This window comes from Pteropus medius, unplaced genomic scaffold, assembly GCF_902729225.1.
Source record: "Pteropus medius unplaced genomic scaffold, Ma_sr-lr_union100, whole genome shotgun sequence".
NCBI classification, from domain to species: Eukaryota; Metazoa; Chordata; class Mammalia; order Chiroptera; family Pteropodidae; genus Pteropus; species Pteropus medius.
Window position 1 is genome coordinate 2,396,009 of NW_024344240.1, and position 16,384 is coordinate 2,412,392.

General features: G+C 38.4%; 1 protein-coding gene across 3 annotated transcripts in view; it reads left to right on the plus strand.

The window, feature by feature from the left end:
- Positions 1–3,541: 3,541 nt before the first annotated feature.
- ASPH (aspartate beta-hydroxylase) overlaps positions 3,542–16,384 on the plus strand; it is a 177,561-nt gene continuing 164,718 nt past the window's right edge. Inside the window, exon 1 of one of the 3 annotated variants that reach the window (XM_039868862.1) lies at positions 3,542–3,938. In XM_039868862.1, coding sequence (XP_039724796.1) covers positions 3,815–3,938 — 124 coding nt within the window. In that variant the 5' untranslated portion in view covers positions 3,542–3,814. The remainder of the gene's footprint in view (positions 3,939–16,384) is intronic. The other 2 variants (XM_039868860.1, XM_039868861.1) reach the window with 2 other exon arrangements.

Consider the following 16,384-nt stretch of genomic DNA (forward strand, 5'->3'; position numbering starts at 1 on the left):
TTGGAGGATCCTAGAAAATAGTTTTAGGATACTTTTCTCTGGATTAGAAACATGTTTTCACCTGGAGAATGGTTGTTTTCATAAAAGATACCGAAATAATTACTTTAATTACACACACACGTCCACACCCCTCCCCACATACTCATTAGATCTTTGAGGCAAATGTAATTTAAGTAAAATTATTATTCTTTAAACAATTGAATCTTTGAGATTCCTTCACAATTTTTCTTTTCTTGATTTCTTCATTACTTTCTAAAGACTTCTAAGTCACATTGGTATTTCATTTTATATTCCATAGAATGGCCATGCCTATAATCAGTTGTTACTCTATTTGACTTGTTCTTCACATTTAAGGTTTGTTTCTAGCATTAAGTTTGAGACTTAAAAGGAATTAATTCTATCAGTTCCCTATACTAAGAAACTTAAGACCTATCGATAACCATTACTTAAATTTTATTTATTAGGAAAGAAATTTGGCACTAAGAAGGATCAATCCTGATAGAAAAAATGTAAAGCCTTGAAATAAAAAAGAAATGACAGGTTACTTAGCTAGTGTGTTCATATTATTTTTTTCACATTACAACACTGTATTTCTGATTCTAATCCATTTGACTGGATTTTAAATTACTTTGCTCACATAAATTCACTCTACAAATATGTAATGTAGATACCAGCCAGCATTATTTTTTTCTATGGTAATATAAAGTCAAGCTGTTTGATGAAAACGACAGTTCACTTACTTCTTGAGATATAACGCACATGGGAATAATTGCTTTGAGAACACTTCATGTACAGAATGCCTTAAAAGAGCTCTTGTACTTATCAGCACAGTTTTCATTGCAACAAATTCTGCTAATGTAAAATGAATGCAATTGAATCGTGACCAGTTCAACTTTATTTATTTATTTTTGCCATTATGACAGTATTTACTATAGTAAATAAAGATGAGGAGATACTCGTGTTTAGTTTGCAAAAATAAAATTTTACATTAAGAAGATTGCATGTAAATGAGAAGTACTTTCTAGGAAGCAGGTTAAAATGCAACTAGTAGGTATAAATGAGTCCAGAAATATCTAATTTGGAAAGCATTTTACTGAAGGTTGTGAAGGGTCAACACAAGGGGGGGAAAAAAAAACCAAAAAAAACTAGGACAAATCTTGTCCTCAAGTTCTCACTTGCAAATCCCAGTGAAGCCAATGAAAAGTTTATGGAAATATCTGAAAGGCACATTTGGCCCAGTTCGAAAGCTCTATTAAATTAGTATTTTAACACATTGTCCTAGTTAAGTCTTGTCTTTACAGTCCTTTTCACATTGCTTCATCAAGAGTTCAATCATAGCTCACTCAGAAATCATAGAAATGAGATCAGACTAACAAGGGATATTTGACCTTTCATTTAATTTCAAAGATACTTTGACTCCCTAACCTCCCCAACGTCAATGCTGACAAAAACACCTGTGTGAATCTGTTGATGAATCCAAGGTAAGCTTTGTTTTTTTTAATGCTCATAAAGAGGGAAGTATGAACAGATGTAAAATGTATAATATTGATACTTCGCTTAGAGAAATTTTGTCCCTGCCACTAAACTGTATAGATATCCAATAGTATCTGATGTCATAAACATTGTTATACTTTTCATTTTATAATACCGAGTGTATAAATGTCATTGTAGGTGTTTCCTTGTAGTACAAGGAGGAAGTCAGATAACCTCGAACTTCCTCTGCTCTGTATTTACAAAGCTTCTGTTTTGGCCTGGTACTGCCTAAGATGCACAGCAGTGTACCTTGTCGATGTTACTAGACTTGGTTTCTGAAAATGCAGGAGTAAAGCATCACTTCATGGCATTTGGGAGTTAGTTATCAAAGAAACTTGATTTCCTCAAAGAGGTGGACTTTGCTAAGCACCCACCATCAGGTTTCAGACCTCTCTTTGCAGGTAGAACCAATGAGACTCCAGGGAGACATTTGCTAAAAGAAGAGGGAGCCAGGTGAGACATTCTCTGCTCAAAACCAAGCCTTGTTCTGGAAGGAAAATTTGGACCATCAGTTCTGGAGCCAGATGGACTGAGTTCATATCTCTGCTCTTTCACTTACTAGCACTGTGGCTTCAGTTACTTTTGTTTAACCTCCTAAGCCTCAGTTACTTCATCCCTAAAACTGGACACAATAACAGGGTTTTGTGACAACTGAAGAATTCAAATATCTTGAGCATTGTTTTTCTCAGCTTAGCTCTCATTATTTTATATTAAGCAGTGTCACTTAATACTTAAGTCGCTCCTCCAGCCCCCACCCCTTGAAATAATATAAGGGGCCCCGGATGGGAGAAAGGATGTGTGGAGGCAGATGCCATAAGAAAAAAAAAAAAAAAACTGCTTCAGTAAAAACTCCATAGACTTCTCTGCTTCTGCTTTATCTTGATAATTACCTAACATTATTTCACAAGAAGGCGAGAGAGGCCTTCCCTTCATTATGCAACACGATCAGTGATTTCCTGCGCATCACTAGGCAGTGTCCAGCGGCAAAGGGGCCAGTCGCTGCAGAAGAGGGGGTTGGGCCCAGGGACTTGGCAATGGGGGAGGCGGGGCTAGAGAAAAAAAACAAAACAGATATCACACTGCAACTGCACGCCTGGGAGGTGCTCTGAAACATGGTCAAGAATTGGGGGAAGGTCTTAAGAAGTTGCCAGAAACGTATCAAATCACCAAACATTTCTTGCTTGTTTGTTACCCACCAAGCATCCTGTTGGCAATTGAAGACACAAGGACGAAGGCTTCAAGTCCCTATGTGCTTTATTCACGGGTCTAGATACATTTAAGACCACGTGCAGAATTCAGAGGCAGCACAGGCCCAGGGAATGCGACCGAACATGGGTCCCAAGGTTGGGGGTATCAAGGAAACATGAGTGTAGGCATAACCCAGCGGAGAGAGATTTCCGATAGAGGGAATGAACTTTTTGTTTTGCATTTACATTTGCACCTCTTAACTAAGATTCTCTGAAAATATTGATAGCACAAACGAAATTAAGTCCTGTTTTAAAAGAGAACTGATCAATTACGTGTGGCTTAAGCACAATTTCATGTGCTTACCCAGCACAATTTCAGAAATGTCCTAATACTAATACAAGAAACACAGCTCTTTCGCAGGAAGAGGGGCTGCATTTCTTGCTGTCTGACTAGGGAAGTGGGGCATGAACAAAATTCCCAGGGAAAGGCCTAGATGCTGCGCGCACCGTGCGGACGCTGCACACGTGTCCGCCGGCCCCGCCTCCATGCCCCGCCCCATCCCGAGCGTGCGGGGTCCTCCAACGCTCGCGAGAGCCCTCTCGGCTTCCACGTTTGCCACGTTCCAAAGGACCGGGACAGACTGGAAAGCAGAAACCGGTTCGCGCTCACAGGCGGCTGCGTGGTGCCACAACAGCCCAAAGTCTGCGGGGGGCGGAGAACCGCGGCAGAGTGCCACCCCTCACAGAGGCCCTTGTGATAGGTCCTCGCCCGCGTCACTCAGCCTTCCGTGGGCGGGGAGGAGGCGGGGCTCGGCCGGGAAGGGGCATGGACGAGAGGGCCGGCTGGCTGCGCGCTCTCGCCTCCGACGGGAGTCAGAGATTCGGCGCTCACGAGGACCGGGCGCGCGCAGCCGGCACACGGGCGAAAGTCCTCCGAGGCGCGGCGGGAGGTGCCGAGACACAGGCGCTGCTGTAGGAGTCGCGGCCAGCACCCTCGCTGCAGCGCCCGCTGCCGCCCGCGGTCCCCGCGCCCCCCGTGCCTCCCACGCACCAAGGGAGTCCGCCAACCCTCGCCTGCTCCCGTGGTGCGCGCGATGGCCCCGCGCAAGAATGCCAAGGGCGGCGGCGGCGGCGGCGGCAATAGCAGCAGCAGTAGCGGCTCCGGCAGCAGCAGCAGCAGCAGCGGCGGCGGCAGCAGCAGCCCAGGGGCCCGGAGAGGTCAGAGGCGCTCCGGGCGGGGGTCGGGGGCCGTGAGCCGGGGGTCGGGATCGGACCCGGGGGTGGGGTCCGGGCGGCGGGCGATGCGGTCCCATCTCTCCAGGTCCCGCCGTGCGTCTCCTCCATCCTCCGCGTCGCTCCTCCTCTTGGCGCGGGCGGAGGCTGCGCTTGGTGGGCCCGGTGAACCGGCTTCAGGGGCCCAGAAGAGCGGGGTTCGCGGCCTCCGGTTGGTCACGCTGTTGAGCCCCTTCTCGGCTGATCCCTCACCTGCAGGGTGCAGCTGAGATGGAGGTTATTGGTGGACACCTTCCTGGCTTTCCGTGGGGTTGAAGATGGAAGTGAGAGAAACAATTTACTTTTGCCCGCGTATTTGGGGGAGTTTGGAAATGAGCCAAAGTCAGAGAAAATAAGTTCCTGCCAAATCAGCCGCTTTTAAGAGCAACTCAAAGGATAATCTACAGGGGGTGTGGGATGGTGGGGCGGGAGGAGTGATTTGAATGTTTTTGGAAATTAAATATTTTTGCCTTTATGTAGCTTTCCTAACATGCGTTGTAGTTGCCTATTAAAGATCACCATACCGTAGAATACTGGGCAAGTTTCTCTGTTATAGTCTTTTCTTTAAAAAAATCTAATGATTATTCACCTTTCTCCATGTGCTTACTCAGCAAAGAGAGAGAGAGCATGTGTTTTAAATCTGTTTCATCTCATATTTCAGCGGTTCTCGGTTTCTTTTATACTTCTTTTGACTCATAGGCTATTGAAACTGCAATACACATGTGTATTGAATGTGAGCTGTAAACTTTCTTTTTTGAAATGATTTAGATTCTTTGTTTCCTGAGGTAAACATGTAGCGTATTCATACATATCAAGAAAATGAATCAGATAACCATAGTCCTACTTCAAAGAACTATTTGTTTATAGCATTTATCACCATCTGAAATGATCTTATTTTCATGTGTATTGTCCTGTCTTACTCTCTCCTCTTGTTCATTCTTATTCACAACTCCTAGACTGGTTCTGGCTCACTAAATATTTGATTAGTGAGTGAAAATGGTGAAAGTAGTGCAATTAAGTCATCGCACAAGTTTATATTCTGAGAACTAATATTTGTTTTGTCAATGGAAAAGGACAGTTTCAAGTTCAAAGCAAGCATAGTAATTCACCTTTGACATAAGAAAAAGTTTGTGTTCCTTTGACACTTGTCCTTAAATGCCAGTCAGTGGCTTAAAACAGGCAGAATAGTGTAGACGAACTGGCTCAGGTGGCTCTGGCTACACTTTTTAAAGTTTCCAATGAGAAGAGACCATTGTGCCATTTGAGGACCAACTTAGAAAGCTGGTGAACAAGACTTTGATGTTGTTTTGGGAAGTTTTCTGATTCTGCTCACAAGGGAAGCACATCTTTGTTCCATTTTATCCTTTCCGATCATGAGTAGAGAAGACTGACTGCACCTGAGGAAGTCTCGTTATATGGCCTTTTATTGGTAAGAATTAGTATTGCTAATTGTGTACATAGGGTTCCCACCCCTACTGGTTCAATAACTGAACCAGTTTTAACAGGCAGGTAATAAATTTAGGAAATGTTGTGACCTAAATGAATATATTCTGACTTTCATATTCAGGCATTTTAGAACAAGCTCTGTCCATATTTGAAGATCTACAGCCTTTTAAGCATTTTACACATTGATTCCATAATTGTCGTGAAACAGTCATAGTATGTAAAAGAGAATATATTAAAAGTCCTTGTATTACAAAACAAAATAAAAACAAAACCCCCAAAGCATTTAGAGAGTTGGTATTGGAGTTTGCATGGTACACAATGAGTATTCTTTTTCTGCAGGTATTTTTTCCAGTAAAAATTGAGTTCTGACTGTGTGCCAGGTAGAAGGTACTGGAGATGGAAATGAGGATTCTTTTAGTGGTAAACAGTCACGCTGCACTCTGACAATGCGATTTTATTTATACTATTTTCTGATAGCTGGATGTACCTGAAACATAAGGGCAGCTTCTCTTTTGTTGCTGTTCCCATCTGCAGGGGAAATCACATAATTGCAGAAATTTTAGCAATGATATTACTGTGAGGCCCATTTAGTTCTGCCTCTAATCTTACAGATGAGGAAATTAATGTCCACAAAGGTTGTCTAGTTCGTTAAAGACTATGTAGGTATTGGTAACCCACTTCATGGAAGATCCAAGGCTAGAACTCAGGTTTTCTGTTAAGCATTCATTATACCGTAATACGTGAATTTTAGGTTGTCTAATTTGTAAGATTTTATCGTATCTTAAAGTAGATTAAGTTTCCTTCTGGCTCTATGGCACAGTACCAGTAGTTTAGGAAAAGAGTGCTTTTGTCATATCACTAATTAAATTTCCTTTGGCTAAAATTACGTTTGAAACAGTACATTTGAAAATCTTAGTTTGAGAAGTACGTGGGCTGAAGAAGTAAGTTTTTGGAGATGTTTTGCATTGGCAGTCTTAAGCTAATGATGACATTGGTTACATTAAACATTATTGGTTAAATCTTTATATGGGGTAAAAAGGACCCGGTCTTTTGAAGCATGCCTTTTAGAAAAAAAAGGTGGTAATCTGGCCTTCTGTTTATTTTTGTTGAAAAGTGATGTTTGGAAACTGAAACTCTGGGGATTTATATAACTTCAAGCAAGTGCCTGCTTTTCATTTTACTCAGCTTAAATTTAAAACTGGTAAAATGTCTATTAGCCTACGGAGCTCAATTTTACCTTATTCAGTTTATACTTTAAAATATAAAAAGGACATGAGTAAATTGGACATCTTACCTTTAACTTGCATATGAAAATTTGATTCGTATGGCCGAGGAGCCAGAGAAAACCAGTTTCAGATGTACGGAATTGAAAATCTTTGTTTAAAAGGGATCATGATGTCCTTTTGGACTTATTTTGCAGTACAAAGACTCTGGTATGTGTAATGTTTTTTTTAATTTTTCCCTTTTGAATATCATTCCGTCTTTTTCCCCCATATCTCTACATGCTACAGGGATGTAACATCTGTTTATCTAATACCATCGTGCTGCTCTGTTTCCCTTTACCGGTAGGTGTCACTGTAGAACACTATTTCCTCTCATTGGAAGCTTCAGATTCTGTAACACCAACTAGTTTCTTATTTAATCAGCCTTGTACGTACTCAAAACTGTTGATGGACAACTACTTAAAAACTCTTAGCCACTACTCTCAAAAGTCTCCAACATCAGATTTTGAAATATAATAGTAAGATTTTGTCCCTAGCAGCCTTATTTATTTAAGCTTCTCTTATGTGGAATTAAATGCATTCATGGATTATCTGTAAAATTTATATATTCACAGATTCTTTTGATGAATATTAATCATTTAGAATTTTTTTTCCTACTTTCAGTATCTCTTAGACTACTTAGTAACTAATGAATGCAATACACTGCTGATTGCATTCTGGCATCCTTGAATGAAGAGGCTTTGGTGATATTCCTTCGTAAGTCCACTATCAGTTAAGGCCAGCTGCTGAATCCTCTATTAGTCATTCTCGGATAAAAAACTAGGAAGAACATAATTCTTCCACTACAAGAACTGGGCACTGTTTTTGTGTTTAGTGGAATAGCATTTTTTCCATTTGGCTGGATCATATGAAGCCAAGTACTAAAATGTTCCAAGAGAATTCTTGAACACATTTAAAAAAGACCAAAAACATTTACCTGTATTGGGTTTAGGAAATAAAAGGAGAGATTTATATTTTAGTCTTGTTTTAAAATCATGTATCTCTGAGAGATTACTAGAAAATGAGAGGTTTTCATTTTTAGCTCATTACCCGCAGAGTAACTTCGATGAAGGCTCCTATGGGCTCTCTACCCTAGTTTAGGTAGCGGCAGAGATTTAACCCTTGAGCTCTCTGGTCCCAATAATAAACCTTATTTTTCTCTAGAAAGGCTATGTAGTTTGAGAGCCTGTTGACCTGATTCAGATTGATTTAAGAACCACGTGGCAAGTGACTCAGATTGTCTAATCTGTTTCCTCAAATGGGAAAGAATTATTCTCTTCTTTCTTTTCAGAGTTGTAATAGCCTCTAAAACCAATTTTATAGGCCTTCGTGTTTCTCAGATGTTTTTATTAAAGTACTTATATAAGGGTGAGTACAGAATTTTGGAGAATATAAGGATAAGGATATAGAGCTAAGCAGGCCATTCATTGCATTCTTGAAATTTTTAGATGACATCGTAAAAAAAAAACATTTTCGTTATATTCATAGCATCTATGTTTTAAGTAAAATAGTGGTTCTAGAGGTCCTTTTCGTACTGTGGCTTTGAGTACCACTTGACACTTTCTGTCTCCCTCTGGAGGTGTAAGTATCCCGGTTGCATATCAGCCTTCAAGTTGCACATTTACTACAATCCCTCTGAGGTCTGTAACATTATTTTATTTTACTAGAGCTCAGATACATTTTAGTCTTTTGATGCTCTTCCACCACACTGTTTTAATATCATGAAAATATGCAACTAAGTTTGTGTCTTGGATATTTCTGCATCTTTTAAGTGGTTTGATTTCATTCTGTGCCAAGATACAAAAAACCTTTTTTTAAATTCTCTTAAACCCGTGCATACATACACCCGGTCTACAGTTTACCCAAATCTCTGGGGAAAGCCTCAGCCATCTCTTGGGAGCTGCAGGGGTGCTCGGGCACACTTATGTGTTTCAGTGTCCGCTGCGGAGCATCCACTCAGCACTGCATGCATCGGCGTCAGTCTTTCTGGGGGGTACACATTTCCGGTTTGGGCCTACAGTTCTGGTCATTTCTGTTAGAGGATTAGAGATTGAGATATTCGTTTCTTCCTTCTCTTCTTCCCTGTGTGCCTCTGGGGGCATTTCTCCCAGTGCTTTCACCTTTCGACTTTCTTCTTTCTTAGTGGTCCTGGGAGCCAGGATAGTATTTTCTTGTTAGTTATTATTATTTTTTAAAATTTTATTTACTTTCTTCTGCTGAGATGAGAGTGCTTTAGGCATTTGGTCTGCATTTGAAATTTTTTTTCTCAGGGATGTTTCTTAGTTTACCTTTAGCTGTTGTGGTTATCTTTTAACAGCAAATCACTGAATGTAATTTAGTTCCAATCAGGTTTTGATGGTACCTGAAGACAAATTTGCTACAGATAACCTCTTAGACTCAAAGGAAAATTGGAGCTCACTTGGTGAATAAATCTTTTAAAAAAATAGTTACAGAAGGTTTTTGAAGGATCTGGGCTGTTCCTCGGCCCCGTGTGAGATCCAGGCAAGCCACCTGGATCTCACACGGGGCCGAGGAACAGCCCAGATCCTTCAAAAACCTTCTGGTCATTCTGGCTGCAGTATGACTGTCATCATCTGTCATAGATGCTCTCTGTGCTCTAATTTGGGGTTAATGAATTAAGCGGGGCTGGGAACGGTGGAGGAAGGGTGTCCAGTTGGAACAGAGTGGAAGCCACTGTTGCTGTACTTGGAGAAATGCCAGCGCTTCTCCCGCACATTCGCCTACAGATTTAACCCAATGACTCACTCTGTGTGGAAGCCAGCACGCATCAGTCTTAATTTTAAAGTGAGAGAATATTGTTTGGTAAAATAATTTTATTCCATAACCAGTATTATGTAACTGCTTTTTCTTATCTTATATTGTCTACATGTTTGGCAGCCTTTTCTGCTTGTGCCATTCCTTTCTGCAGAGTCACTGCTGTTTTGTTGTTCTATCCTGTCTCTAACTTCTGTTTGTTGTTGATTATACTGTTAATATAGATAATTTCTCTCCCATCTTTCACACCCTGTTTTTAATTTCAATATTCTTGAGCTGGTATACTGAAAAGCCTTTTTGGCCTCAGGTTCACATATAAATTTTATTTAGGAGCAGTTGTTTTTTTTTTCTTACACGAAAATAAGAATCTGTGTTGTTAATGTTTATTGAAGGAATACCTAGCATTTAGTTTCACTTTTTCATTTTTTTGAATTACATTATTTTGAATAAGATGAGTTGTCACTTACTGAGTTTTATAAATTATGCTATTTGGCAGTAACTCATCCCTCTAACTTCTAGAGTGCCAGTATTTCTATATGCTCCTCTTTAAAATTCTATTTGAAATATTACATACTTATGACCTATGTATAATGTATATGGAATAATGCAGTGAATACCCACGTACCTACCATACCTGTGAAGAAATAAAATGTTACCAAACTCTTGGTTTCTCCTCTCCTGTATTTATCCCCATTTTGTGATAATCATTCTCATGCACTTCTTTATAATACATAATATATAGACACAAATAATATATAATGTTATGCTGCAAACTATTATCCATTCATGTAAAATACATCTGTTGTTAAAAGCAATAAATATGAAAACTGCTTAGGAAGGATGTATGCTTGTTTGGCACATGTTAAAAATAGTTTTATGAATAGGCTCACACTTGGCATACTAGTTTTGATACTGTTTGGGAGTCTATCAAACTCTGGCTCTCCATTTTCGTATATATAGTCCTTCACTGTGTGAACGGTCCTCTTTTGTTGAGCCATCCTGCTGTTGAAAACAGGTTGGCTTAGTTTTCTTCCTTTTCTGTGAATTACGCCTTCATGTATTTTGCCTTTTTTCCTGGTTTTTTTTTTTTTTTTGCTTTTTTAGTTTTGATTTGTAGAATTTCTTTCTTTATCCTGAACCTTTGGATTTTTTTTTCTGAGCCTTTGAGTTGTTGCATGGTGAGGGGCTTCTCCTTGTCTGTGTATTCACATTGTCATTTTCTGTGGTGTTTTGTTGAACAGAATTTTTAGATTTTTAATAATAGTATAATTTTTCTATTTTCTACTTTATAGTTTATGCTTTTGGGCTTTATTTAAGACATCTTTTCTAACACAGAGATAATAAAACATTCTGCTTTCTTCCAAAATATCTTACATTTTGCTTTTTCATGTTTAAATGTCTAAACTACCAGTCGTAAATTTTATTATGTTTATTGCGAGGTAGGGATCTAATCCAGTATTTTTAAGGAATGGCTTCCTGTACCATTAGAATGTCTCCTTTCTACATGACTCTTGAGTTGCACCTATTGTGTATAAATTTGTGGGGCTCTTTTGGTCCAAGTGTGTAGGAGCAGAACCTCACACAGGTGTTCCGTCGCATATCTGACAGGGCAGGTCCTTTCATCCTGTCTTCTCCATCGGCCTTGCAGATTTTGCACCTTTCCTCATCAGGATTATACATTTTAGAACTTGCTTATCGATTAAGTTTCATGAAAAATATTTCAGGATTTTGACCGGAATTGTATTGAATTTGTAAAACAATTTGGAACAAATAACACATTTATAATATTGAGCTTTTCTATACATGAACATAGTATAATTTCTTATTTATTTAAATGTTATAGTTAATTTTTATAATTTTATCCAAAAGTCATATACATCTTTTATTCGATTTAGTCTAAGTACTTGATATTTTTTAAACCAACATTTTATTATGAAAATATTAAAATATGTACCCAAGTAAAAAAATGATGACCCCATCACTTACATTTTTACAGTGGTTAACATTGAATATATTTGCTTTACATCATATTCATCAATTAATCTTGTTTTTTATGCATTTCAAAGTAATTTGTAGATATCTTTACACCTCATTTCTAAACATTTACGCATTAGAGCTCAACATTTGTGTTTTTTACCCCCCCCCGAGGTAATATTTTTATGTGTTGAATTGCACAAAACTTAGTATATGATTTGAGGAGTATTTATAAATATACATCTGTGTAACCCACCAACCTGTTAAGATAGAAAATATTTCCATCTTCCAGAAAATTCTCTCAAGCACCTACCATGCCACCACCTCTACTGTCAGAGGCAACTAGTATACTTAATTTTCTCACTCTGAATTGGTTGTGTCTGTCCTAGAACTCCATTTTCGAAGTACTTTTTGCGTATGGCTTCTCTGACTCACGTGTGTTTTTGAAGTTCATCAGGCATGGGAGGAGCACCATGTTCCTTTTTATTGCCAAGTAGTCCCTTGAATGTTTATGGCACCCTGTGTTTATCCATTTTTTCATTAGTGGACACACGGGTTATTCCTAGTTTGGAGCAGTATGAAGAAATTTCTGCGAATAATGTAGAAGTGTTTTTTTGTTTTTGTTTTTGGGTTTTTTTGTTTGTTTGTTTTTTGGTTAACATATGTCCTCAATTCTCTTCAGCAAGTACCTAGGAGAGAAATTCCTGGCTTATGGGATAGAGGTATGTTTCGTTTTTTTTTAAAAACCTGCCAGACTGTTTCCAGAGTGGTTGTACAATATATTTTATACTCCTGCCAACAATGTGTGGTAATTCTGGTTGTTCTACATCTGTACCAACATTTGGTGGTGTCAGTTTTCTTTCCTTTGGCTATTCTGGTGGGTTTTCGGTGGCTTTTCATTGTAGCTGGAACTTGTATTTCCCTGATGACTGATGATGTCAGGCACTTGTGCATATTGGCCGTACACATTATATTCTTTTGTGAAGTTTCTGTTTATCTGCCAAACCATTTTTTATTGCTTTTTGGTTGTTATTGAGCTGTAAATTTTGAATATTCTGGATAGACGTTCTCTTCAGATATATGTATTACAAATATTTCTCCCCATCTATAGTTTACCTTTTCATTTTCTTAATAGTATTTTTGAAAAATAAATATTTTTAATATTGAATTTTTTTAACGCTTTTTGCTTTCTGTATCTCGTCTAAGGAGCTTTTCCTTTTCCCCAGTCGTGAAGCCCTCCTGTATTTTCTTCTCGAAGTTTTATAGTTTTAGTTTTTATGTTTAGTTCTATGACCCATCTCAGATCAGTTTGGATTAGTTTTATGTTTTTCCATATGAATATCCAGTTCTGGTGCCATTTGTTGAAAAGAGTTTACTTTTATTATTGCATTGCTTTTAGTTCTTTTGTCAAAAAGCAAATGACAGTATAATATACCCATATATATCTTATGTAATAAGCCTGTTTCCGATCTCTATTCTGTTTTTTGTCTGTTGTTGTCGTTGCCTATTTGTCCTTATGCTTTTACCATATACTCTTGATTACTCTAGCAATGTAATAAATCTTAAAATCAGGTAGTGTAAATCTTCCAACTTCATTGTTCCGTTTAAGATAGCTCTGGGTATTGTAGGTTCTTTTTATATCCATATACATTTTAGAATCAGCTTGTCAGTTTCTATAGAATAATAATGCATATTCGGGTTTATGATTAGAATTCAGTTGAAAGTATAGACCAAGTTTGGGTGAATTAACATCTAGAATTAATTTTTTTTTTTAAATACTTAGAAAAGAAAACCATGAACACTAGGAAACACTGCAGGTTTACTAAGTTCGGGTTATTTAAAAACAACAACAACAACTAATTATGCATTTCGATGAGCCTTGGAGACTACGCGATCAGGATGCTATCTTGTCATTTTTCCTTACTTCACCAAGGTATTCAACAGCATCTCTGAAAATCCCCTAGGCCACATGTTATAGTTTGAGTCATAGTTGACTGTAGAACTGTACCCACAGAATGCAGGATTAATGGGTTAATGTCAAGTGCAAGAGAGACCTGCCCAGTTAATGCTAATTACATTTGTGTGTGGCACAGTGCTCTGAGGGAAAAATAGTACCAGGAGGAAAAGACACATTATGCGAAAGAACGGCCTGCTTGGGAAGGCGGACTTGAACAGGGTTAGCACACATTTGCAAAATGAACCCACTGTTCAGTATAGGCTCGAAGCGGTAGATTTTAATTTTTTATTTTTTTAAGAAGCCCTAGTATTTTGTTTGTTTGGTTTTTTAATACTTGTAGTGTCGGAGCGAGTTGCCTGCATGATGCGGTGGGTGAAGACTGTCCTGCAGTATCAGTGTTATTAGTGTCCGGAATGAGGGAGGCGGAGGTCCCACCTTGTGTTGGTCAGGCTGCATCTGGATTCCTGGTTTCAGTTGTGGGGGCGGCGTGTTGGGGGCCGTGACGGAGATTGCTCAGAGGGGATGAGCTTTTGGATGAGGCCCTTGGGTAAGGGAAATTATATGTTGACCAGAAATGTTCTGCAAAACAAGGTACTTTCAGCTCTGCAAGCTAACACAGATTTTAAACCATAGTGTGAGGGAGAGGCGAAAACCCTGGGTCTGGCTGGCCTGGATAATTTTTGGGGACATCACCGACTCCAAGGGTTTGATTCGAATGGCTTCCAGGTGGCCAAGGAGTTAGGTTTATTCTCCCAGGTGAATTTGAGGTGAAACTCAGGGCGTCTGTGGAATGTGTCCAGCAAGAAGATGGAGATACTGGAGCTCAGCTCTCATGAAGGACACCTCAAGGGGAGACAATTTTCCCTTTGGTTTTTAATAAATTTGAGACTAGAGGCTGAACTGGTATTCTTTTCATTACTGCTGGGTTTAGGACTTGATTCTTGACTTCTTTCATCTTTTTTAAAAAGCTGGTTTCATTTAATTTTTATTTTTATATTTTTCCAACCTTCTTTTTTTTGAAACTTTTCAACCCACATAACAGCAAAGAGATTGGTCCATTGAAAGACTCATATACTATTCACCTGGATTTACCAACTCTGAGTAATTTGCCACATTTGCTCTGTGTGTATCTTATTCTCACCCCGCCCCCCGCCCCTTTGGAACTCTTTGAAAATAAGTTGTCATTATGACAGTTTTAACTCGCTTAACTACTTTTCCAGGTATCAACTAAGGACAAGGACATTCTCCTACATAATCACAGTAGAGTTCTCAAACTCAAGGAATGTAACATTGATACAGGATTATCTAAATGCATTCCATGTGTTCAGATTTTTCTAGTTATCTCTAGAAACAACCTTAAAACTTGAAGCTTTCTTTAAAAATTCTTTTTTACTTATCTAGAATCCAATGATGAATGAACATGGGGGTTTTAAATAGTTCAGATTCTTGGTCCTTACGCTCTGGAGTATCTGATTCTTTAAGACAACAAGGGCCTGGAAATCTGTATTTTCCCACCTTTTTAATTTGAAAAAATTCAAAACTTCAAGTCAGTTACAAGAAAGAACCTTTAGATTCACCAGTCAGTAATATTTTGATGCTTTGCATTATCTCTTCATTTTGCCGCTGAACCATTTGAAAGTTAAATCATGATACTTTTCCTCTGAATTCTTCAGCATGTTTTTCCTAAGAACAAGGATGTGCTCCAGTGTAATCACAATGGTAATCATAATGTAATTACCATGCTCAGAAATTTAACACTGTTGCAGCACTGTTACGTAATGTCGTCCTCATTCAAATTTTCCTGATTAATTCCAATAATGTTTTTTAAACTGATCTTCCAACCCACTTTTGAATTCTTGATGTCCTTTACAGAAGGATTTTTAAAATTAAATTAGATTTTCTTCCACAAAGTCTCAATAGGTAAACTGTATGCCTTCTCTCTAAAATATGTTGGGTTTTGTGTGTGTGTGTTATTTTTCTAAAGATTTTATGAGGCAGACAGTGAAAATCACAGTGAAGAAACACTATTTTGTTTTCTCCTGTTACAACAGTCTGGTAATTTAAATTTGTGGGAAGGAAACATACAAATAAAAGTACATGTAAACTGCTCCTTGAAAGAAGTCAAGGGGTTCAAGCGTTGGCAGGGCTTTTGGATGGCAGAAGAATTAGACTTATTCCATCGAGCTGAATTTGAAGGGAAAATAAATGGATTAGAAAGTTTTTGTAACTCATCATAACTAATGAAAATATTGCACAAAATTATCAAACTTTCTCTTGCTTTTACTCTCTGTGATACATACCACTAATAGACATTTAGTTGACATATTAGCCTTTGATTTCATGACCTTCCTTTTCAGTGGCACAGTGTTTGAGCTAATAATGAATGAGGCTTCTGCCAATGACTGTATGTCACAGATCCAGTGATTTTGTGTAAGTGCTGAAGAAGATGTCACATTTCAGAATGCGAAGCATGGAAACTCTGTTAAAGTTTAAGAAACATTTTCCAGTTTGATGATATATTTAAAAATATGTAAAGTGAATACGTAGGCAACGTCAAAATTAAAAACTTAAAACCATCAAAAGATTCTTTAATAAAATTAATAGGAAAGACATAGCCTGGGAGAAAATTCGTAACCATGTATCTGTGAAAGGACAGGTGTCCAGAAAATACAAAGAAATTCTACAATTCAATTAAAAAGGCTACAAAAACAGGCACATATGTAAACAATTTGAACAGTTCACAAAAGACAAACGGTCAATGAGCACATGAAAAAACTGCTCAAACATTCATTCTCAGAGGAATGAAAGTTAAACCATGAAGAGATACAACTGCATAGGCACTAGAGTGGCTAAAATTAAAGACTGACAACACCAAATATTGACAAGATTATAGAGTGAAAGAACTGTCGGACATTCTTGTTGGGTATATAAATGGGAAAAGGGATGACAGTTTCTTATAATACTAAATGTATGTGGCC